Raw genomic sequence first — 25,682 nt, 5'->3', positions numbered from 1 at the left:
ATCTTTCCAAATGATTGGATAACTAAATGACCTGACCATTCGAAGGTCCTCTACCGTCTCCCAATATTAAGTGCATTCTAACCCTGGAATTCAGTAGTTCAGTCTCATCTCATGTCACTAAATTTGAGATTAGCAATTAGTGACTATTTTTGTGACTTGAGATGATTTGGGTATTTAGTAGGAGAGAGTCACAAAAAGTTCACCAAAAATGTGTGGTGAAAACAAACACAGACAGTCAACTGATAGCGTTTATGTATGCCTTTTGCCCGCACCGCCCAAAGAGTCGGAATGGCCGAATGGTCAAAGCCTTAGGCTGCCGGTCGAGAGGGTCCGGATTCGAATACTCGGGCGTAGAGGATTTTTTATATATTTTTTTTATTTAGTATTTTTTCTGTTTTTTCTTAGTTTTTTTTTATTTTTAAATAATCTTTAGATTTTAATGTTTTAAAACATAAAATACATTTTTTTGCAATGGATTTGTATGATATTAAAGCATTTTAGTTCATTTCCTAATGAAATTGTTGTTGAACAAATTTCCTTGATTCATTTTCGCGTTTTTTTTTTTTAATAAAATGGAGGGAAATAATCTTTTCCTCCATATTTTCATTTCTGTGACCTGCTCTTACCCAGCTCATAAATTAGTGACTTATTTTTGAGACTACAGACGTGAGACAGCGTACTGATCACGAAATAGTCTCAAAATCCAAATTCGCCACCAAAAGTCACTACTAGTGACTAGAGACCGCTTACTGAATGCCAGGGNTCATTTCTGTGACCTGCTCTTAGCCAGCTCATAAATTAGTGACTTATTTTTGAGACTACAGACGTGAGACAGCGTACTGAATACGAAATAGTCTCAAAATCCAAATTCACCACCAAAAGTCACTACTAGTGACTAGAGACCGCTTACTGAATGCCAGGGTAAGTGTACCTATTCTGTAATCAAAAGTCTCAAAGAGGAGAGACTGAAACCGAAAATGTTTTCGGAAAGTTAAGTATCCTCATNGTGTACCTATTCTGTAATCAAAAGTCTCAAAGAGGAGAGACTGAAACCGAAAATGTTTTCGGAAAGTTAAGTATCCTCATCTAGCCATTTCATTGGCGATTTTGTTACCCAAAAAGTTGAAATAAACCTTAACAATTCTGGAGGATGTCTGATTGGCTGTGTGGAAAGATAAATAAAAATAAATGCGCAATTTGATCATTATAATTTACATTAATTAAAATGGTCTATGAATGCTTAGCTACTGGAAGAATAACGAATGTTAATTCTGTTTTTTTGCATTACTCATTAAAAAAAAATGCATAACTGAAGTAGTCAGCTAACTGCTGTTATTTCCCTAATGCGCTAAAGTCAGAAAAATTTATAGAGCAAGTACCAACTAATTATGCGCATATTTTTTAAAGAACATAACTCTTTATAGCCAGTTTGTTATTAGCAAACATTTATGTATTATTAATTGCATTTAACTGAAGCTTATAATGCTGAACGTACGTTATTTGTTGAGCGCTTAAAGGGAAGAAGGGGCAAGAGGTAATGCGTGAAGTCATAAAAATCACTTCAAATAAGAAAGTGCACATAGATTATATGGGTCATAGCCTTGCACTGTTGAAAACTGAAAGTTTGTAGTCATGTAAATACATATGTATGTATATATCAACCTGGCCATGCATACTGATGAATTTTTTCTGTTTTATGCGGATGACAAAGTCCACCACCACACCAATAAAATAACGTTAATGTAACGTGTTAAATCTTTTTGCGTAAAAATTTATACGTGCATTTATTTATTTATTTTTCTTGACCATGTATTTTATACGAGCAAGTATGTTTATTTATTTTTATTTATTTTTTGTTGTATGTATGTGTGCCTGTGCGTGGGTGAACAGATAAAAAAGTGTTCTTCAAGAACTGCATTATGTACATCAAACATTGCATTTATTTAAAAAATTTGCATACGTCAATAGTGGAAATAAGATTAATTAAATTGCATTGGGCAAGTCATTGTCATAAACATGCTAATTTGTTAATGTAATAAGGAAACAAGGAAATGCAAACGAACTAGTTTTATCTATGCAAAGTTTTGTTTGATGGAATGCGCACGCGCGCACTGGCATTTATGTTATATGTCGATCTGATGTCAGAAATTGTTTGCTTATACCCAATGCACAAGTAATGTACTGGTAGTTTAAACGAAAGGGCAAAAGATTTATTTGAACTACTATTTTGCCCTCACCTCGTGTTAATTTAGTTGCAAATTATTTTTATAAAATTCAACAAACTTAAAGTTAGCCGAAGAAATCTCCTATGTTCATATTTTTCCCTTTTTTAAACTCCTCTTACTAAGCCCTTCAGCAAGACACCCATATTGTGATACATATTTATTTCAATTACCAAATTCCATTAATTGAAAAGGATTTTTGTTTTTTAAACAGTTATCAACTCTGTTACATATAGTTTAGAACCTATTAATTAATTTGAAGTAAGATTAATTTCTAAACAGGTGGTAACAACACCTCAAAAATATTCAGGCCCTTTGCCTTTCGACACCCGTATTGCGATATTCGATCAATCCTATTAATTTCAATTAAATTTTTAATAGGTGGCAACTCTCTTGAATAGCTAATAAATTAAGGATTTTGATGTAACGGCAAAGAGACACTGCGACCGAGATGATTTTTTGTATCCTGATTCTGAAATCTCTAACCCTGAAAGTCCAAATTTGTTTCAGCTGCCAAGAGTGTTATATTTAGTAGACGATTTCCTTACACCTAAGGAATCCTCGCCTTCTTGTTGGACTCTACAGCCGTTTGCCGATAAGGTCCGAGACCCAAAAAACTTCGCCTATTTCCTCCCTCCTTTTCGAGGTGGCAGCAGTTGTACATCCCGAATGCAGACGGGTCCTCCCGCATCAGGCTCATCCACTGTGCACGTGGGCGCCCTTTGTTTCATTATCCACCCACGGGCACCTAAGGAAACTACTGTAATGACTTAAAATGCATTAGACTTTGAGTGGCTAACGCACAGTTTAGATATCACATCGTTCTCAAAGCGAAGTCGACATTTCGTCTGTGTGGGCAGACCCGTAATGTGCATATGAGGGTTGCTACGTTGTGTGCTTATAGGAAGGGATTCTGGAGTTTCGGACCATATATTCCTACCCTTAGACTTTCGTAAGTTTCTGTAACTTCTGTGTACCTACTTTGGGTACAAGCCCGGAAGGTGTGATCCAGACCGCTTTGTTTTCTAGACCATGCCATTCTCATAGAACTGAAAGATGGAAATATTGGTTTTGGTTTGCCCTTCCACCAGTCTGTTGGAGGTCACTCTGCTTTTGCATGTGTGCTCTTTCTAAGGAAGTTTAAGACGACTTTACTTGCGGTAGGGTGGAGCATATCCCCATATTGGGAATTATCTCAAGTAGTTCCTCAAGGTGGCAGTCTCGCAAAGTCTTTAGCATTATCATTTTATTTCCCGCTGATGTCTAAACCAATCTGGATCGTAACATTACTCTGATTCATTTGCGTGTTAGACCTTTTTTTTTACCCCATGTGAGTTATTGCCAAAGGTCCGATCAATGTCTAAGAATGCACAAAAATATATCGCTGTAGTTGTGTGTTATTTGTTTGCCGAGTTTGATAAGATATGCCTCTCTGGGGCGAAAACCGCCCTCTGTTACTAAGTAGTGCCAATTATAAAACTATGCAAAAATATTCAAAGAGTCAAACCTCGCACAACTCAAAACACGTGCACTGGGTATTGATTAATAACTCAATACCGCCCACAACTGCACTAGCACTCGGCAAAGAATGAAACCAAATTAACTGATGTAATTAAAGCGTAGAATTGCATTTATACTGTGTCCCTATTATATATATAAAGAACAATATTAAAACTTTATGCGCAGCTGATAAACAGCGCTTGTGTCTGTCGCCGCCTCTGATTTTTGTGGTTACCCGCAGCAGTTCGCTAGATTTTATCATATATCACATGTTGCTTTATTTTTTTTTATTTTTTGCATATTGTTTGACTTAAAACACGTGTCTTTCAGGTTGTATTCATTTTGTTATTAAATAAATAATTAAATAATATGTAATTATGCAATTATTCGGACATACATATTTGTGTAAGTTGATAGGCTTTATAACTGGGAGCGATACATTTGTGTACTTTTTTGTTTTGAATGAAATACAGACATGCATTTGGTATTAGGCTTACTTTATACATATGTTTTTAAACTCATTTTGAGTAACAGAAATTTGATGACGAAGTCGGAATGCAATATTTGCGCAATGAATATTACTAATATCAGATTAGGAAAGGTCTAAGAGCAGAGCACAAAACAGCCCAGCTTATTTGGACTGAATATGTCATCTGCTTGGACCAGACCCCTTGTTCGGAAGTCGGAGTCTGATCTGACACCCCACACGCGAAAGACAGCTACAAGTCAATTGAAATACAGCTATCTCGCATGTAGCTTAAAAGTTTTTTTTCTTCTTGGCTCCCTTGCCAACTTTCAGAGTGAAAACTTCCTTTGACTGAAAGCAGTTAAAAAATAAAATTTTTTTAATTAAATTAATTTTTAGAAACATATATTTTTCCTTTTCTTTTTTTTATTAAAATTATTTCTTTAATTTATATTTATTTTCTTTTCAGATTTATTTTTTTTTTAATTTCTTTTAATCTTAAGAAACTTATTTTATTTCATTTCTTTTTTTTTAATTATCTCTTTCTAAAGCTACATATAAATTATTTTCCCTTTCTTTTTTGATATTTTTTGTTTTTTATTTATTTTGCTTTTAATTTTTAAATTTTATTGTTTTATAAAGAAATATGATTTTTTATATCATTTAATTTATAAAAAACTTTGTTTTTTATTTTTTGAACCATTTTTTTAACTTTATTGTCTTAATAATAAAGCTTTTTTAATTTAATAAATTTTTAGAAACTTATATTTATTATTTGTCCTTTTCTTTTTTTAATTTTACTTTTTATTTTTAATTTAACATTCTTTTAGTGTTTAGACTTCATTGCTTTAAAAAGAAGAATATATATTCCTTTAACTTTCATTTAGTTTTTAAAAACCTTTTTTATAATTTCCTTTTAATTTTTTAATTTTACTTATTTATATTTATTGGGTTTTCGTTTAGTTTTAAGATTTTACTGTTTTGAAAAGAAAAAAATTTTTAACTTTCATTTGCTTTTATGCACTTAATTTATATTTTTCTTTAATTTTTCGCTATGTTTAATTTAAATGACTTAAATTTTTAAAGTTTTTTGTTAAAAAAAAAAAAATATTTTTATATATTTAACAGAAATTTTGTTTATTAATTAATTTTTTAATTTAACATTTTTTTTTAAATCAATATACTTTTAATTTCTAGATTTTATTGCAATTAAAAGAAAAATTTTGTTTTATTAATTGAACTTATTTTTAACAAATTTGAAATTCGATTAAACAGGGCTAGATGCAAGGGTTAACGCGGAAATGACGCAAAAGCTGCGCTTCTTTGTATGCACACTTGCCCCTTTCCTCATTCGGTCGTCTAAAAAGTAAATACGTATAGCATAAACATAGAGCAAAAGCAGGCCATAAATACGAATTTATAAATCTCTCGATTTCAGTGCCTTCTGTTATTTGCTTCGTTCAGTGAGTTATTTGCTAGCTTACATGAAGACCAGACTTTGTCTGCAGCTCTCAAGAATAGCCAAAAATTCATATATGTATGTACTACTTACATAAAATGAAGTAGAAAATTGGAATAGAAATTTTCTTATATCAAAATTTCTTCAATCAGTATGTAGCTAGTAAGACAGCGAACGCAATGTTATAGGCACCATAGATGGTGCGTCTGACTTGCGAGTCATCTGTGTACGTGTTGACTCATCTTTCGTGTACACACAGTTGAGTCGTCTCACTCAAAGTCATGCCAAACCGACTCGCGAGTCAGACGCACCGTGTATCCCGCCTATAAGAAACAATAGAAATAACGAAAAATATTTCTTGTGATTTTTCTTGAAAACTGCAGGCAGCCCAGTTAAGGAATATTTAACTTCCGAAAATTTGTTTAAGATCCATTAAGTAGTTTTTTTTACCAGTTTATTGTTTTTCTCTTTGAAAAACTTTATACCTTCTTAAGTGTATAGTTTGTTTACTTACATATTTGTTTGCTTTTTCTTTCTATTCCACATATATAGATGCAGCTCCGATGGTTATTATTCTGTGTTGCGGCACTTCTAATGCCACTAAACTCAGCAGCTTTCAACATCCTCTTCATGGGTCCGTTTCCAGCGCCCAGTCATTGGATGTGGCTGGAACACTTTCTGCGAGATCTATTAGAACGGGGACATCATGTAACAGCTGTGACAAATCATCGCTCCAAATATCCACATGAAAATCTGACAGAGATCATTATTGAGCCAAAATTCGATATACCCTACTATTGTGAGTATAGTTTGACATTCATAGTATATTTAGCTCGAAATATAAAATTGCCTACAAGTTCTCACATTCCTTGTAATTTTCTTCCCAACATCTTTTGGTTGCAGTTCCCAAAGATAACATCTTCAAAATGCGTTTCTCAAATGATTTTCAAAACCTGCAAATGTGGTGGCATGTGGGACTGCTAACCAGCGAACATGCGCTCAATGATCCCAAGGTCAAATCGCTGATCGCCAGCAAGGATCTGGAATTCGATCTCATGGTCTTGGAACAGTTCTTCCACGAGAGTTTCCTAATGTTTGCGCACAAATTCAAGTGTCCTGTGGTGACGCTAGGCACCATGGGTTATGCGGATAATATGGATCACGCTATGGGGCTGCTTACGCCTTGGTCCTTTGTGCCACACCTACTGCTCTCGCATACAGATCAAATGACGTTCACACAACGTGCCTACAATACATACTTATCGCTTTACGATGTCGTTATGCGACGCTGGCATTACATGCCGAGAATGCAGGAAATGGCTGAAAAGCATTTTTCCGGATTCATTGAAGGTACACAACTAATCGCACGGCTAGGAAGGTTGCTTCACTGATAACCAATATTTGTTGTTTGCATTTTAGGTCCATTACCAAATGTACGCCAACTGGAGAAGAACATTTCAATGATGTTCATTAATAGCCACCGCAGTCTGGATGTGCCGCGACCCACCATTTCGGGTTTGCTTAATGTGGCTGGTGTGCATATAAAGAAAGCCAAACCGCTGCCACATGATATACAGGTTGGTCCAAACAAATTCCACTAACTTTCACATAAATTTACAAAAAAAAAAAATGCTTTCCTCCCCGCAGAGTTTCCTGGACAACTCCACTCACGGCGTAGTCTATTTCAGTATGGGTTCCTATGTGAAAAGCACTGATATGCCGCAAGATAAAATCTCACTCATCCTCAGCGCTTTCAGCCAACTCAAGCAGGATGTATTGTGGAAATTCGAAAACTCATCGATTGGTCAGCTGCCGCCAAATGTGAAAATCCAAAGTTGGCTGCCTCAGAATGACATACTCGCCCATCCAAATATAAAAGTTTTCATCACACATGGCGGCCTTTTTGGCACCCAAGAGGGCATCTACTGGGGTGTGCCTATGCTCTGCATACCGCTCTATGGCGATCAGCATCGAAATACTATAAAGTCAGTGCGCGGCGGCTATGCGCGTTCGCTGAATTTCGGTCAAATGACAAGTGAAGATTTGGTGCTGAACGTACAACTGCTAATAAGCGATTCCAGCTACAAACAGAAGGCACTGGAAGCATCGCGAAAATTCAGAGATAATCCTATGCATCCCTTGGACGAAGCCTCTTTCTGGATGGAGTATGTGGCTCGACATAAAGGTGCGCCACATTTGAAGTCCGCCGGCGCCTATATGCCGCTCTATCAGTATTTGTTATTGGATGTGTTCGGTTGCGCGCTTTTAGTGGCCGTTTTAGCGATTTGGTTGCCTTTAAAGTTTTTGAAAGTCGTGCGAAATCTTCTGAAACGGAAAGAGAAGGTGAGCCCAGCGGCTGATGCGAGCAAAAAGCGCCAATAAAACTGTGATTTATAGAAATAAGTATACGTAGTCATATAATTGCTTGCACTAAGTGCATATATGTAAATTAATTTTAAGAAAATAAGTTTTGTAGTCCAGAAATCTAAGTTCTTCCGTATTCGCATTGTTTTCAAACTGTTACATACTTATATGTTATATTAACCAAAACCTTTCGATAAGTGACTTCAACACCTCTTCTGCCTTAGTGCCTTAAATAAAAAAATAAAAAATATCAACAGCGGTTTTTGATTGACTCAGTGGTCTAACATTATTCGAGAGAAAACTGACAGAAAAATCACTCAGGTAGCTTTGTTTCTTAACAGAGTAAGCTTTGACATAGCGTTTTGCAACAAAGAGGTTAACTAGGCTTCGGGAAGATCCAGGTTTACAAAACCGACACGGAAACAGGATTAGCAAGGTCATAGAATACAATCGCTTCATCCGAACCAACTTGCTGATGCGCTATTTTTATGAACTCACAAACGAGATCCTACCTCGCGCAAACACTCGCGAAACCATCACCACCTAACCAAACTTTCGATCCGTGAATGCTTTTATCTGGAGATTAAGATCTTTAGCTGCATTGAGAGAGCCGAGCAACTCTTGCGCACCTACATAAGTTCTTGTCCAAACTCGACCGCGACATGTCCCGCACATATTCGGCTTGTAAAGACAACACGCATGACATACATCACTTCTTCACTTGCCTCCTTAAAATTACTCAGTGTTCGCCCCTCTCTCTAACTCAGCCGACTCCATGGAAACAATACTTTACGTGGATATATGTATCTTTAATTGAGCCCGACAACAGGGACTGAGAAAACAGTCGATCTGGGAATCCATCGAGAAGTACATTGCCGCTCGCTGTAATGATCTGCTCCCGTAGAAATAGGGTCGTATTGAGGCGATCAGAGTAGGTTCCCTATCTTCATTCCCTTTTCGGATCTGCGAATAACTAAAACCGCTCTAAACACGTGCCTTTTAACTTCCCCGTCGGAATTAAGTATGTACCGACCGCTGTATTTTGGATGCCAGTTTCTGAGGCAGCCCTCTCCTGATAAGGGGTTTCAGAGGGAAAATTTCTCACACCATCAACCATACCCTTTGAATTTATTGGGCACGCGGTCGCTGCGAATTTTCGGCAGAAGTCATGAAGCAACTCTGCAAACCCGACTACCACTGACTGCGGGACGACCTTCATTTTTAGTTCCTGTAACGTGTCGTGAATAAAGTCGACTACCGCCACTGACCCGATGCCTGTTGACTGCTGAGAGTTATTATAGTGCGAGGTATGCATGTTGTCAATTGCAAGTAAATTTTCTTTAGCTTTGCTTCCACTCTGTTTTCAAGCTAAGGTTAGGTAAGCTCGTTAGCCACTACATGGCACCACAGAGACCATTAAGTTTCAAAGCGTCACCAGATAAGCTACGAACCTATTGTATAGTTAATCACTGAGCGTCAAGAGCAATGTTGAAGAACATCGCAGTGCTATTGGCAAATAGGAAATCCTTGTTGTATCCAATGTTGGCAGCGGCTTTCAAGTTAGGCAGAAAGCCTGCTGAATCGCAGTCTGCTAAAAGCAGAGGACACTCACATAGTATATGCTCTATTGTCTCCTCTTTCGATCTGCATCTTCTACAGATTTTATCATTAGTCCAAGCCAGCTTAAAGGAGTGGGATGCCAACAGGCAATATCCCGTTAGTACACCACCAGTAGTTTAGCATCCTCACTCTTGAGGAATAGGAGAAAAATCGCGAGCTTTATGTCATACGCTCCGCAATCAATTTGAGACACCTTGCAACTTTGCGTTTTGGTCCACGACCTCTGCGCTTTCCGGATCATGGACATTTCGAGCTTCCGTGTAATCGCTTGGAGGGAAATAGGCACCTCCTCTTATTGCATATTTTCCGACAGGGCGCCTTCTTTGTCAAGCCTGTCGGCCTCTTCCTTGCCCGCGAGGTGTATCCCGGATACCAGTACAGACGTACATCAGTACCAGTATGTAGCAAATCCAGAGTTGTCCTGCAATCGGTCACACTTCTCTAGGAAGTGCTGTACGATAGGAGGATAGATAGAGAAACGACTGGCGTGCTTTGTTGAACTCAACTTTCGCTTAGGCGGTTACAGCGCCAAACAATAAGAAGAATCATTTAGATAAATACACTGCGCTAAGTTATAAACCTTGAGTTCGATAGAGTTTTAAATACTTAACGTAGTCGCATTTTATCTTCTCTTTATTTAATTTATTTTCTTCCGAAAACCTTGACCTTATTACATTGAACGCTGCGCGCGAAATCCATTTGAATAGAGTGAAAGTCAAGCGTGAGATTTATAATTAGATTTCAAATTACTTGCGCCCCGCAGAGAGAGCACGCCTCACCGATTATATTGCAACTCACCTAATTTCGATTAATTACTTTGCATTCAATACCATTTTTACATATTTTTCAATGAATGGCTTGCTGCACCAAATAAAATACTTGCAAAAGTACATATAAAAGATAAATTGACAAGCAGATGTTACATATCGGACAATGAACTTTTCAGTAGCGCAAACCCACATAAATGATCTCGAAAGAGATTAACAAATAAGTAAACAAATCAATAAAATATATTAAAATAAAATAATACTCATCTAAAGGCTAAACCACACGATTGGTGGATTTTCTACAGATTTGTATTTTCTGACAGTTACAGAGTTTATTTGGTTTGAAATTTTTTTTATTGTTGATAAAACGACTTCAATGCTCGTATAAAAATTTAGGGATACCGCAATATCAGCATGTCACAATGATCCGAACTAAACCAAATTAATATGGGATCGCAGTTGAGGTATCAACTTTCCGATAAACAATCAAGATCGATAACAAAAATATATAAACTTATGGTCAGCTGATTCAGTTAAATGACGTTTTCACAAGTTTTTGTTATTTTTCTTTTGTTTATTTAAAGTTTATAATTTTTTTCTAAGTCTAACACATTACATAATCAACACCACAAAAATCCACATTTTAAACTTCTTTTAAAAATTATAAAAATTCTACAAACTTTAGCAATTACACAAAAAAACTTTTAAATTTTTATTAAATCCTTTTAGAAAAATTTTAGGATAGCTCATTAAATTTTAGTAGCTTATAGTGCAAATTTGAAAACGCTAGAAAATCGCGTTAATTTTATATATATATATATATTTTTGCTGACGGTGTTACGCATTTTCTTCCATATTAAAATAATTGTCGAGCATACTTTATATGGGAGAAAATGCTACTAATATTTAATTAGCTATAAAACTGCGTACTCAAAATTTTTCTAAAAATTTTTATAAAACGTTTAATTTTTTTGGGTGTAATTGTTAAAATTTGTTGAATTTTTATACTTTTTGTAGGAAGTTTGAAATGTGAATTTAGGTGGTGCTGGTTAAGTAATGTGCTAAACTTTCATAAAAATAAATTATAAAAATTAGATATAAAAAATAATAATTAACTTTTAGCAAAATAAAAACTGGCTTCAATTCTCATTTCATAAAAATATATATATATATATATATATCTCATGATCCAATGATCGCATCTAAACCGGATTAGTATGGGACCACCTCTGAGATACTGCCTTTCCGATGCAAAAAGAATTATCGAAATCAGTTGACGTGGTCCAAAATTATGCGGTAACATTCATAAAAAAAAATAAAAATATTCCGGCGAACTGATAACCTCCTCCCTTTTTGGAAGTCGGTTAAAAATAGCCAAATATGGTCAAAATGTAACTTAACTTAACGAGCTGACCACAAAGGTATATACTAGAGGTATACGCCGCCGAGCCACGCCGCCGCCGCCACCGTTTTTTGTCATTTTTCACGCGCCGCCGCCGAATTACGAAAATATCGGCGCGGCGGCGGCGGCGGCGGCGTTCGGCGCCTAAGGAATTTTGTACTACTCGTAAACAACACTATTTTAGAAAATGAAAATTACATTTTTAAAGGAGTTTTTTTTTGCTTAATTTGGGCCACTGAACATTTCCAAAAAAAGCGTAACTCAGAAAAAACATAGGTAACACGTTTTTCAATCGAAAGCGTTTATTACAGTTAAATTAGGGTCGAATACTGGTAATCTGACAATTTTTTTCCGCAGTAGACAATTTTTTTCAATACTACAACAATACTACTTTTTTATATACTACAACAACAAGAAAGTTATAACACATCTAAAACTTTAACGCAAATATCTCAGAAAGCAGTTTTAACAGAAGCGCCCTTATTGCATCTAACTCCTCAATTATTGGAGATAAAACAAAGATAAGTTGATTTTCCTGTGTATTTTTTTTTAATATTATAAACACACTTTTAATAAAAAGCAAACTCTTTTTTTTGCTAATTTTTGCATTCGTAACTTATTTTATTCTGGGGTCCCGCAGACGTATACAAGTACTAGGTGGCTGTGTGAAAATTACGTTAGCATTTCTAAGTGGTGGTCAAATCCCAGGAAGGTTTTGCTCCCGCGCATCGCAATGTCTTCTACACAGGTTTAAAGTCCCCCTTTTTGCTAAAAATTACTATTATTTTTCATTACATTCGGTTCTCCTAAGAAAAATTTGGCGCTTTATATTTTAGTGGAAATTTTAACCATCTATAAGCCATTTTTTAAACAGTGGGTAAAAAGGCCCGTTCTGGTGGGAGTTGATGGGTTAAACTTTTGGAAAAAAGTAGACCAAACCTTGTTTTCAATACATAACCCCCAAAAAAATCGTAACAACTCCGTAATTTAACATAACGGTTGTTAAGATTATAGCAAAAATTTATTGACAGCGATACAAATTATCCCAATAACTTGACCTTTTAAATTTTTGTATTTCTTTAAATTTAAATAGCACATACGGATTTGTAGAGAACATAGAGATGTACATATGTATATACCTCAAAATTTCGTGTGTTCGCCCATCCATCAGCGGCAGACACTCAAGATTTTAATGCAAGTAGAAAGTAATGTAATTTAAATTTAAAACTAATTCAATTAATGAATTAAATACAATTACAATCTGAATTGCCATGGCGAATGCCTAAGGGTGCCGAGATGACAGGACAAGATTAGTAGCCTCATGGCTCTTTGGAATCTACCTTATGAGCAGTAGCGCCGGCGTCTCCAGACGCGCCGGCCTCGCCGCCGCCGCCGATTCTTTTTGAAGTTGACCACGCCGCCGCCGCAAAGCCGTTCGGCGTAAACCTCTAGTACATACATACAGTCCGCCTCTTTTTGATGCTAGAAAAATGTGTTAATATTTTAGCCATCACTTTGTTTGCGATCTACCTTAGCGCTCAACTCTGATGTTGATCGCAATAGGCAGATCACAAAATGTGTTGCCCACTTTTAGGCTTTACTGGTGGTTAGCATTGCATTGCATACATACATATCAACATCATTCCTACCCTCCAGTACTGCTGGAGTCAATCGCTACTTTTGAACCGCTACTGCACCGACTCTTAGGAAAGTAGCTACTCTATTAACCCATGGTAGTGCAAATGGTGGTGCAGAGTCGAACCAGTCGCAAGCAGGATAGCGAAAAACTACGACAGAGGGCGCCCATAAATCACGCAAGTGACTACTTTAGTAACTCCCGGTAGTGCAGAGAGAGCCGATGGTGACTACCGCCTAGGACATTGCCTTGTTAAAGTAATCGATGAAATACACTGCAAGTAGTCGGTCGGTAATTGACGGTGTTTATTAGGTAGCTACCGATTCAGCAGTCCTGTAGTCGCTCCCCCGTACTGCAGGGTAGCTTCAACTTCGCCTTACCATTGCCAATCACCCAATAAGTCAAGTAAGATATGTACTTATATACATACATACATACATATGTACCTGTATATGTATCCCAAAAAAAAGAAATATATAAGTTTAAATAAAATAAAGCCTATATTTATCTTTTAAATACATACATAACTGCAACGTTCCATTTTTCCACACAGCTTGGAGTAGTCAAATGTCTAAAGAGAAAGCAATAATAAGAAAAATAAATTAACAGCAAAAACTTGTACAAACAGAAATCGTCTTGTACTTAACTGGTGCAGTCAAGAAATTCATATCAGTTTTACGTTGTGAATTCGTTGATTTGGTGTCGCAGATTTTTGCTGAAATTGTTTTATTTTAAAAGTAAAAGGCATATTGATGTACAAAAATGAAATGGTAGGAAAGTTGGCAAAAGAATTGTGTATAAAAAAAAAATTTTTATATAAATATCTATGGATGTATGTCCAGTAGACCGTACCACCTCACAAGTAAAAAAAAAAAGTTCGCAGTAGTACACTTCTGAATTTAAAGTATGTTTGCAAGGAAATTTCGAAAACTAAGCTTTTTTTGTTTTTTTTTCTGTTATTATTTTGAAGGTGCTCCGCGCAAAAATATAGTGGTCTGATTTTGTGTACGCCTGTGTTTTTCGTTGTAAATTTTTTTTTACAGAAAATTTTAAATTGAAAAAAAAAAATCTGAAAATTTTAAAGTCCGAAAAAACCGTTTTGCTTTCTCTGTCTGTAGTGACTGTATAACGCGTTTTTGAGGTTTTATTATTATTGTTACTATTATTTGATAAAAGGGGGGGCGGGGTAGGATATAACAGAGAATAACTGTGTTTGTTTAGGTAGCCTTTTCAGATTTTAAAGAAAATATTTTTTTTTAACAGTTCTACTAGAATATTCGATACGCTTCCTCAGCAAAGGTATCATGATTTTTAGCGTGCTTTAATTCACTGAAATTATGATGGTACGTTAGGGTGTTAAGAACTGAGTTTTGGTGGGTAAATACTGGAATGGGTTACTTGAGGTCAATGAACTTTGGAGTAAAACAAATTGTCTCTTTGGCACAAGAACATCGATATATGTGTCCTTAGTACTTTAATTCGACTGTAAATTCCAAATGTCGAAAAATTTAACAAGTTGACAGCCACGTTCGGCAAAAAAAGCATGTACGTTAAACTACGTACATACGGCAATCTGTTATTATTTTTATTAATGGCACTTAGGGTTGCCAGACCTAAAATGCCGAAATTGGTACAGATATGAACAAATTGGTGGACTTGGGGTACAACTGAAAAAGAAAAAAGGGGATGTTTTCGGCGGACAAGTAAAACTAAATGTATTCAACAAAAAAATTATTTATTCGCTTATGGAACAACAAAGCCGTTCATAAATAAAAATTCAATATCATTTGAACAAAACAAAGTTACACTGGCGATCATAACTGAGTGCATGGTGATTTTATTTTAAATATTTACACTCTTTTTCAAGTAATTATTTTTTTTTGTTATTTTTTATAAAACTATTTTTCATGCTTTAGCCAAAACCATAAAATTAATTCAAACTTTCAAACTGAATACAAAAATGCAACAAATTTCCATATAATTTTTTAGCATTTTTGTCTGAATTCTCGGATATGCAGTTTAAAGCATTAAAATTTACTTGTAAAACACAGTAGATATTTGAAAAAATCACCATGCACTCAGTTTTGATCGCCAGTGTATGTACAAAAACAAAGATATGTACATTTACCTACATATGTATATTAGACTGCATCACTCCCCATACATAAAAAAATCGGTGCTATTTTTCCATTGGAATTATAAAATCTATTATATTTTAAGATCTCCACCAAAATATTTCGAAAAAATATTAAGATTTAAGTGAGCTGGACCAATTTCAAAATACCTCCAAAAATGGAGTTTTTTATGAATAAAAATAGTTTCTTAAATTTTTTTTTTCAAAAAATCCCTTCAAATGACAAAACGGGATAAGCTTTAAATAAAATTAAGAAAAAATTTTAACGGAATCGTAATGATGAGATTTTTGATGCTGTTTTTTTTTAACTTTTTTCATAGATTGGTATAAGAAAAACTTGAATAACTGAGCCTAAACTCTTCTGATTTAGACTTGAGAGCTGTCGGTGGAGAGGTATTTTCTCACGCTTTTTATTTCTTTGCTAATAAACTCATTCAAAGGATGAAAGAGTAAGGTAGGATGAACGAACGTCATTCAAAGATGAATTAAGATGTGTTGGTATTTGAAAAAAACAAATGGGACACGAACAATTTTTTTTTTGTGACAGAAATAAAAACAGTGTGAAAATACCTTTCTACTGAGATCCCATAAGTCTAAATCAGAATAGTTTTAGCCCAGTTATTCAAGTTTTTCGTAAATCAAACTTTGAAAAAAGTAAAAAAACAGCATCAAAAAACTCATTCTTACGATTCCGTTGAAAAGATTTTTAAATATTTGTATGCAGATTTTTTAAGCTTAATCTGTTTTGTCATCTGAGGGGACTTTTTTCAAATAGTTCTTTACGAACCTATTTTTATTCATAAAAAACTTAATTTTTGGAGGTATTTTCAAATCGGTCCAGCTCACTTAAATCTTAATATTTTTCCCAAATATTTTGGTGAACGTCTTAAAATATAATAAGTTTGGTTATCCCGGCGGAAAAACCGCAACTTTTTTTGGTGATGCAGTCTAATGTATATATGTATGTATACATATTTAGCTTTAAATCTGGCATAAGAACATTTTCAAATAAAAATTATACTTTCCGTTCCACTTTGATTCAACTAATCGCCTGTGAAAGTTGAACAACATAAACGCGCTTAAAGCTAAAAGTGAACGATGTCGGGCAAGAGTGAGGGACCTACGCCACTTTCCGTAGCAAGGTGGGACAAAAAGTCAAAATGGGGTATGTCCCCCTCCAATGGGGTACGCCTGGCAACCCTAATGGCGCTCAGCATCATGCCATCAGTTGGTTTTCTTCCTGGCCAATAGTTGTTGTTTAACCAGTAAAAGTCCAGTAAAGCTTGCAAGTTCAGCTGTCATTTTAGCTTTCCAGTAAAATTATTATTAGTTTTTACTGAATAGTTGATATTTTTAATTTCAAAAATTTCTGAAACGCCACATCATTGCCCGATAATTATATGTTTGTGTGTGTGTAGTAAGCACATAATTTTTTCCCCCTTCTTTTTAATATTTTTTGGCGCCTATAATACGACTGCATTTCATACTCGTAGGTACAGCTCGCTCTATTAAGCTAACATTTTCTTGTGAATGTTAAGTTTACATATCGTCGTTTAAAGTACAAAACCGCGTATCAACAAAATGCAAAACCGCGTGTCTGAGGTTGCATAAATTATTTTCCAGAGAGTAAAAACATTCATATTTCAAAATTGTTTTATTTTTTAAAAAGCAATCGCATTTCTGTCTAATTAATTTCAGGACGAATGGATAAGGATTATGCCAAGAGTTTGTGTGAGCAAATCCAATTTTTGGCAGCCAATGTCAGCTACGCGGTTGTGCAGAATGACGATACGCGGTTTTGTACAACCGCGTAACTGACATTGGCTCTTCTATTTTAGGGTGGTCCTTATATGTACGAAGCACATTTTTATATCCGCTTTCTTAAATCTTAACCGCTACTTCTATGCTACTATAGTGGAACGTATTACATATAAATTTCGGTACCGATTGGAGTCGGTTAAGGCGTGTCGCACAGGGGTCAAAATTCAGATTAAAATAAAAATAATTTTATAATATTTTTCCGCCTAAAGGGCTATTTGCAGCTCTGAAGAAAAAGAATCAGGACCAAAGTTGTTGACCGTTGTGTTACTGATTGAGGCGGTCAGACTGAAAAAAATTTGTTTAATAAGGACCACCCTAATGTCCATAGAAACATACATATTTATATGGATTTTTATTTATAAATCAGCGTCATAAAGCTGAAAAATCAAATATACAATTGCGATTATTTAAGCTCCAAAACTCTTCGCAAAAGCTTGCTTTATTAAGGCTTTCGTACAGCTGTAGGGACATTCCAACGTTACGGCATTTACATTTAATTTACATTTTCCAAGAATTGCGTGTGAGACAACGCAAACACCTGCCCTTCTGAATTGATGGATGCGTGTCCCAATTTTAGACAAACTGTAAATATTTTGTATATAGCGGCTTTCCCGTGTGTAGTTAATAGAATTTTAAGGTCCATTTATGCTTTGATGGCATTATTATACTTAACTCATTAAGCTAGTGACGGGTGGGACGAGTTACTATTGAAGACAGATACTAGTAAGTAGTAAAATGAACATTTCTGATTTTAGTAAAATGAACATTTCTGATTTGATATTTAATTTTTATTTATTTAATTTTTAATAACAACACCATATTTAAGCAATGGGAAGGTTCAGTGTTTGTAAGTTAGGTTAAAAAAAGTAAGAGCGTGAAACTTACGTTACATACATATCTATTTTGTCTCATAACCAATATACTACATACATACATACTACATCTGCTTTTGCTTACGGTTATATTTTTTGTCTTTTTTACCTAAATAGATGCCTACTCTACCCACCCCTGTTCGTTCTAATTACAGTTACGTTATTCTGTTTTCCTTTACCTTCATTTTTATCTTTATACTTTATCGATAACAAAATCGATAGTTACATCCAATAAAATATCGATAACAAAAGCGATAATAAAATCGATGAAAAATTCGATACAAATTTCGATAGCAAAATCGATAATAATATTGGTAGCAAAATCTATTAGAAACTCGATAAAAATGTCGATAAAAATATCCGTAACAAACTCGATAAAAATATCCGTAAAAAAATCTACAAAAGTATTCATAACAAAATCTATAAAAGTATTCATAACAAAATCGATAAAATATCCATAACAAAATCGATAAATATCGCTAAATATCGATAACATAACCGAAACATATCGATAACAAAATCTATATCTATCTATATAAATATCGCTAAGAAAATAGTTAAATATATCGATTACAAAATCGGTAACAAAATATCGATAGCAAAATTCATAACAATATCGATAAAAAACTCGATAAAAATATCGATAACAAAACCGATAAAAATATCGATTATTTTGTAGATAAGTCCCGAGAATCCCGAAAATCTCTAAAATTCCAAAAAAGCTCCCAGATTGAGTCCCTGTGTCTCTCAGATTTAAACGCAATTTTTTTTTTGTTTTTTTAATTAACTGTCGTGTCTCTTCGCTGGAATAACCCTATAGCAATTGGAAAGCTACGCTCCGCGCGACTCCGCTGCCTGTGTGTGTGTATGTGCGTTCACTTAGTGCTTTACAAATAAAATTAATAACTATTGCAAGTGCATAATGATTAAGAAAATTCCTAATAAATAGATAGGCCTATCAATCAACTGATATGGCTTGTCTGATTTGAATTCATTCAATAGGCATATATACTATGGGTTTGTGCTACTGACCTAGCTTTTGCTAACGGCTTGGTGCATTCCTGGCGAGATAAGCATAGTCTTGCTGAAAAAAAAAAAAACAAAAAACTGATTAAGGTTGGTTAGAATCAAAAGTGCAAAATCGAGTATTGCAATACATAATACCTAGTCATCAAATAATTATAAATATATGTACATGCACATACATAATACGAATAATATCAAATTGAACTTTAACTAGCGTGTTCATTGGGATGCAAATGATTAATCGGACAGATGTACCATACGTAGGTATATATGCATGTATTTGCTAGTTGCGCATTTTCCATATCAGCAAGAAAAAACAAAAACAAAATCAATAAAAAAGACGCAGGACAAAAACAATTGTGCATCACCATGTGTTGACACTTCAGATTTATATACATATGTATGTACGTAATCAGCTAAAAATAATTATTAACTATCACACCCAGACGCGCTTCGAATGTGTGAGAACATTGAAATCTTAGCTTCAAGCGTCTGTCTAATAAAATGCAAGTTCGGAGATATGCTAATAAGTAATTTATGTACGCACGTTCACGCAATCAGCTGAACTTTTGCCATTTAACAATTAAAAAAAAAATAGGACGAAAAAACATTATCGATAATTTTAATTTGGATTGGCTACCCAAGCAGTGTACCCAAGTAGATAGTATATACTTTTAAGTGAACATTTAGTTTAATGCAGCATTAAAAATTCTGGCAATTTTTTGCAGATGCAGAGGCAAACGCTGCCATTACTGCTCGCGGCAGCTTTGCTGTCGTCTACCTGTGTAGCTTACAATATTCTCTTTATGTGTCCCTTCCCAGCGCCAAGTCATTGGATGTGGATGGAGCATTTTTCATCAGAACTATTGCGACGCGGACACAATGTCACCACGCTGACCAATCATCCAGTCAAGCAGCCACATCCCAACTTAACGCAGATCATTATTGAGCCACACTTTAATATAACATATTACTGTAAATAAATAGTTGCCTCTTAACACACTGCTGCAGCAAACTAAATGATTTTCTTTTTTTTCAGATCGCAAAGAGGATATTTTTAAAATGCATTTTTCCAGCGAATTCGCAAATTTGAATGTATACTGGCATGTCGGCTTATTGAGCTCGGAACACGCGCTCGCTCAGCCGGCAGTTAAAGCTTTGATCGCTAGCAAGCATCTCACATTCGATCTTATTGTTTTGGAACAATTCTTTCACGAGAGTTTTCTGATGTTTGCGCATAAATTTAAATGTCCTGTGGTGACTTTGGGCACCATGGGCTATGCTGATAATATGGACCATGCTATGGGTCTGCTTACACCTTGGTCATTTGTTCCGCACTTATTTCTCTCGCATACAGATCGCATGGACTTCTTTGAAAGAGCTTGTAACACTTATCTGTCGCTGTATGATGCTGTGCTAAGGCGTTGGTATTATATGCCGAGAATGCAGGAGATGGCTGAGAAATATTTTGAAGGATTTATTGAAGGTAAGTTGTGGAAAAAGAGGACTAAGGACAGTATATGAACTTCGGAGTTCAGAACAAGGTAAACCAAATGAATAATTCCTTTTAAGACTATGCTAAATATCAAACAGATTTTATTTAAAACGAATGGCGGTTTATTAAAAATATGAACTACGTTTCGGTTCGTGAAGACCGCGCATTTAGATCCGGGCTCGAGCAATCGGCAGGGCGTAAATGAAGCGGATCTGAGTGCCCGAGCTAGCGTAAGCTCTGGGAGTAACGGAGGACTTTTATTTGCATGGAACTCTGCCGTGGCTAACCGTTCTTCCTCAAGCCTCTTTCCTCGGGCACCAAAACTTAGCCCTGGAATCCTGTGCGGGTAAAAGTACCACCGATGCACAACGCGTTAAAGCTAGAATTTTGGCATTATCTTCGAAATAGCCCATATTACCAAAAGTCGAACCCAGCAAAAACTACAGCAAATTTCTTAAGGGCAGGAAGCAATTAACGTCTTTTTCTCCAATGCTGAGCTTTCAGAGGACTTGTACTTTACGACTGTCCTCTCATAGATACTTCTTAGAGAGATCCCTCTCTCCCTATGTGTAGGACAATGAATGTTTCTTCTTTACTTTCCTATTGCAGCCATTTCTGGCTTTCTAAACCCCCTGCTGCCGCAGACAAGCAGCAAAATCGCAGCTTCGGGGCTAACATTGTCACCGCTGCTTGCCTGCGACTACAATTCGTCGTCGTCGGAAGTGTTGCTCCCACCCGACTTCTTTTCAACGACTGCATGCCTGCCCAGACAGGACGTATGGACCAACCCCTCTTCCTTCCCAGTAGAAGCCGTGGACTCGCAGTCTGCGGTTCCATTACATAGCCTGATAAGCTGAGGAATATCGACGACAGTTGACCTTCTTGCCCACTATCTACCCCCGGTAGTGAGTATACGACCCCCTCCACCGTAATCTTCTCGTTCTAATTTATTATCCACCAAATGGCCACCTAGGACCTGTGAGGTTTCTTTTATGTCTGCTATACCTGACTCGAAAAAGGCACAGATTCCAGCGCCCTCTAACATGACGAACGGGCGCTCCATAAGCCGTTGGGGTTTGGAACATTAAGCCTTACTCAGTGTGCACCGCGCGGAGCGGACATAAACTACAACTCAGTAGTGAAATGGATATTTCTTAGAACTTTCTTGTAGCCTTACGAACCTGCGGTTTGAAAATGGGAACGTAAGCGAAAAGCGGGATACCGAAATGGTATAGATTTTATAACTTCATAAACTTTAACTTCCCTATGAAAATTTTCGATCTTGGATTAGTAATTGACTTCGTTCTTTTAGCCTTGTTTAACCACCAAGTAAAATCGACCACAATCTGGTTTTTCTGAGAAAAAATTAATAACCTTCATTTAGTTAAGAGAGATACCGAAAATCGATCATTACTTTTAGTTGCGAGCTGGGTGTAAATCCCAGTAAAACGGATCTTATTACTTTTACTAGGAGGTATAAGATACCGAATTTCCGTCTTCCCCCAAATGGGTGGTCTTCTTCTAAGGCTCTCTGACAGAGTGAAGTACTTGGGCTTGATCTTTGACGGTAAGCTTTCCTGGAAACCTAACGTAGAGGAAAGAGTCAAGAAGGTTACAGTAGCATTGTATTGTTTTAGAGGGTCCATTGGCAAACGCAGGAGTCTCTCGCTGAAGATAGTTAATTGCTTTTATGAAACAATAATCAAGCCAATTTTATTATATGGGGTACTCGTCTGGTGGACCGCACTAGACAAGGCCTATATCGGTTAGGTGGCGTGGGCCTTAAGTTCGCCTCGAGCTATGAGCACTCCAGTATTCTGAAAGGCTTCGAGTTCCTACCGACTCGGACAGACCATTCCATGCCGGTTCTTGGTCCGAATGGACCTTTTACCACCCATATTTCAGCGAGAGGAAACCGGAAGGGGTGCAGTATATGGAATCAAGGACCTGTAAACTTATTTACAGATGGATCGAAGCTGAATGGGTAGGTGGGTGGAGGTGTCTTCTGCGAATACCTCTCCATCAACCTGAAATTTAGGTTACCGGATCACAGCAGCGTTTCTCAGGCTGAGGTGGCCGCGATAAAAGAGGCTTCGGATTGGTTGCTCTTTAGTGTAACATCTTTTAAGGAGGTGCATTTTTTTCTGACAGCCAAGCAGCCATCAGGACTCTTGGCTCTCAGATGGTGCGTTCGAAGAGTGTAACTGTGGGAGTATTTGACTTCCCTATCGACCACGTCCGATTATTTCAGTGAAATCTCGGGCAACTACATGGCTGATGAGCTCGCAAGACAGGGAACCCTCGGATAGGGAAGTTCTGGGGTCTCCCCTGCCCTCGTGTGGTCTGCTTCTGGACAGATGGGCGTTTAGTCAGCTCAGCGAGCGCTGGGCGAAGACCTTGGAATGCAAGGTGGCAAAATCCTGAACCGTAGGCGGTCTGGAGAGCTCTTTAGACTAAGCAAGCTGCATCTCTAACTAGTGGTGGGGGTGTTTACTGGTCACTGTGTGATTGGTAATCATGCCGTAAGGCTGGACGTCATAAACGACCCTTAGATTCCCCTCCTCTTTCCCCTACCCACCCATTCTTTTTCCGGCCACCCTGCATCTTTTTACCCCTCCCCTCAAGGACCTCCATATACGGAGTTAGCCCGTTGACCTTACCTAACTTTACTTAACCTAATTATCAATACGAAAAGCTAAATCTTTTTTCAATCTTTTCGCAACGATTTTTCTGAGATTTGTCATGCAATTTATTTAGTAACGTACTTAGATCTACATACTTAATTACTATGTCAAACAGGCATTAATTTTAAGGGGGGAAAATATTAAGGCAAAGAAAAAATTACTAACAATCGAGTATTTCTTTCACTTGTGTAATAAATTTTACTATCCCAATCAGGTCCTCTCCCGCAATTGAGTGAACTTGTTCAAAATATATCGCTTATGCTAATCAATAGCCATCGGGCTATGGACGCGCCTCGACCCAGCATGCCCGGCCTAGTTAATGTGGGTGGCATACATATCAAGCCAGCCAAACCATTACCAAAAGATTTGCAGGTAAGCACTCCATTAAGGATGTATGTATATTTATATGTATGTACATAAGCTGCAGCATTTTCACTAAACCTATGCTAATATCCTTCCAGTCTTACCTCGACAACTCCACACATGGCGTCATTTACTTCAGTTTAGGCTCATACTTGCAAAGCACCGACATTCCATTCGAAAAAATCCAGCTACTCCTGAACGCATTCGCCCGGCTCGAGCAAAATGTATTGTGGAAATTCGAGAACCACGACACCAACACAAAGCTACCAAAAAATGTTAAAATCTATAAATGGCTACCACAGAATGATATTTTAGCTCATCCCAATTTGAAGCTATTCATTACTCATGGTGGCATCTTTAGCACCCAAGAGGGTATCCATTGGGGTAAACCGCTCTTGTGTATACCATTCTTTGGTGATCAACATCGCAATGCTATGAAAGTGACACGTGCTGGATATGCACGCACGTTGAGTTTCGATACAATTACTAGCGAAGACTTAGTGCATAATATACGAATGTTAATCAATGATGACATATATAAACGTAAAGCCATGGAGGCATCGCGCCTCTTTAGAGATAACCCCACAATAGCTTTACAGGAGGCCTCCTTCTGGCTGGAATATGTGATAAGGCATAACGGCGCAATCCATTTGAAGTCCCATGGCGCTTACATGCCGCTTTATCAGTATTTGTTGTTGGATGTGTTGGCTGGTGTAGTTTTATTTTTATTTCTGGTAGTTTCGTTAATAGCTTTTTTGGGAAAAGTGATAAGTAGACTTATGTTGTCGCCAAGGCGCAAAGCGCGCTCAAGTGAAGGCGTGTCGAAAAAAACAATAAAAAAGATTGACTAATATTTTATAATTTATGACCCACTGCAATAGCAACAGCACAACTCAAAATTTCATGTTTTTTATTTATATAGCGGATTATATTTATATAAACGCAAAATCTTTAATTGGCTCTATTGAAAAATGTCGAAAATTTTGAGTTGTGTCGTTATTGCAGAGCACCATCGATATGTATGTATGTATGTCGAGATAGCAACGGGTTCGGCTAGTTCATAAGCCATTTGTGTTAATGTATTTAAAAAAAAAAATCAAACACGTGTGATTATAGTTTAATGAACTCTTGCGATTTAAAATTTATTGTGAAAAAAATTACCATCATAAATATAGAGATTACATTGAAGATAATGACTATTATAAAACAGTAAAAAATTATTGTAAAATATATATCGTCGTTTAAAGTACAAAACCGCGTATCACGAAAATGCAAAACCTCGTATGTGAGATTGCCAAGATTTTGTAGGAGAGCGTAAAGCTAGTCCTATTTCAAAACGGTTCTCTCTTGTATCCCTAAATATCTCTTCTTCTTATATCTAAGTATCGACATTTAAGTATAAATGGATAAAGGGCTTGATGCCTAGGGCTTCCGGTGAGCAAATATATTTTTTGGTACAAATGTCAGTTACGCGGTTTTGCACTTTAAGCGACGATATGTACAAATATACGTATGTATGTATATACACAAAGTTTAGCAAAGCTTTTCATTGAGCGTGATGCGTGTGTCGTCCAGGTGGGCGGATACCTTCGGTTGGAGTTCGGGGCCGAGTATCGAACCTAGGGCACATTGGAAGGTGGCTGGGGGGTGCCATCCATTGGCACAGTGCTCTTCATGGGACGGTGAATGTGTTGTATGGTCGCGACTCTTTGGCTAAGGCTATTTGCCAAACCGCCAGTCTTCAGCTCGATGGTGGCGAATTTGTACAATATGGGGTAGTGGATACGCGTCTGTTTTGCTGGACGTTTGGAATGATTTGGTAGTCCATACACATCCTCCAGTTTCCTTGTT

At 36.6% G+C, this 25,682-nt stretch overlaps 2 protein-coding genes across 7 annotated transcripts; both read left to right on the top strand.

The window, feature by feature from the left end:
- Positions 1-6,161: 6,161 nt before the first annotated feature.
- Positions 6,162-8,265, top strand: LOC108371458 (UDP-glucuronosyltransferase 2B13-like). The gene is made up of 4 exons (XM_017627028.1): positions 6,162-6,446; positions 6,551-6,997; positions 7,067-7,224; positions 7,295-8,265. Exons 1-4 carry the CDS (start codon positions 6,200-6,202, stop codon positions 8,027-8,029), a joined length of 1,587 nt encoding a protein of 528 aa, XP_017482517.1. The 5' UTR covers positions 6,162-6,199; the 3' UTR covers positions 8,030-8,265.
- Positions 8,266-13,980: 5,715 nt separating this feature from the next.
- On the top strand, positions 13,981-24,696 carry LOC108371456 (UDP-glucuronosyltransferase 2B4-like). Of its 6 annotated transcripts, XM_017627027.1 has the most exons (6): positions 13,981-14,206; positions 20,018-20,264; positions 20,329-20,595; positions 20,647-20,775; positions 23,683-23,840; positions 23,930-24,696. In XM_017627027.1, the coding sequence occupies exons 1-6, from the start codon at positions 14,189-14,191 to the stop codon at positions 24,680-24,682; spliced, it is 1,572 nt and encodes a 523-aa protein (XP_017482516.1). In that variant the 5' UTR covers positions 13,981-14,188; the 3' UTR covers positions 24,683-24,696. The 6 variants fall into 6 exon arrangements, with proteins under 6 accessions (XP_017482516.1, XP_017482511.1, XP_017482510.1 ...); XM_017627022.1 differs by having other exon boundaries at positions 13,981-14,180; positions 20,329-20,775; XM_017627021.1 differs by having other exon boundaries at positions 20,329-20,775.
- Positions 24,697-25,682: the final 986 nt, after the last annotated feature.

This window comes from Rhagoletis zephyria, unplaced genomic scaffold (genome assembly GCF_001687245.7).
Source record: "Rhagoletis zephyria isolate East Lansing unplaced genomic scaffold, Rhagoletis_zephyria_1.1 Rzeph_scaffold_04997, whole genome shotgun sequence".
Classification (NCBI taxonomy): domain Eukaryota; kingdom Metazoa; phylum Arthropoda; class Insecta; order Diptera; family Tephritidae; genus Rhagoletis; species Rhagoletis zephyria.
This window is presented reverse-complemented; position numbering and strand designations above follow the sequence as displayed.

What these genes read in the sequence shown, in the direction of transcription:
- LOC108371458 (XM_017627028.1), top strand. Translation starts at nt 6,200, where the DNA reads ATGCAGCTCCGATGGTTATTATTCTGTGTTGCGGCACTTCTAATGCCA. An exon ending in ATTCGATATACCCTACTATT is followed by an intron (nt 6,447 to 6,550) that starts GTGAGTATAGTT and finishes TTTTGGTTGCAG; the next exon opens with TTCCCAAAGATAACATCTTC. An exon ending in TTTTTCCGGATTCATTGAAG is followed by an intron (nt 6,998 to 7,066) that starts GTACACAACTAA and finishes TTTGCATTTTAG; the next exon opens with GTCCATTACCAAATGTACGC.
- LOC108371456 (XM_017627021.1), top strand. An exon ending in TTTTGAAGGATTTATTGAAG is followed by an intron (nt 20,776 to 23,682) that starts GTAAGTTGTGGA and finishes TATCCCAATCAG; the next exon opens with GTCCTCTCCCGCAATTGAGT. An exon ending in CATTACCAAAAGATTTGCAG is followed by an intron (nt 23,841 to 23,929) that starts GTAAGCACTCCA and finishes ATATCCTTCCAG; the next exon opens with TCTTACCTCGACAACTCCAC.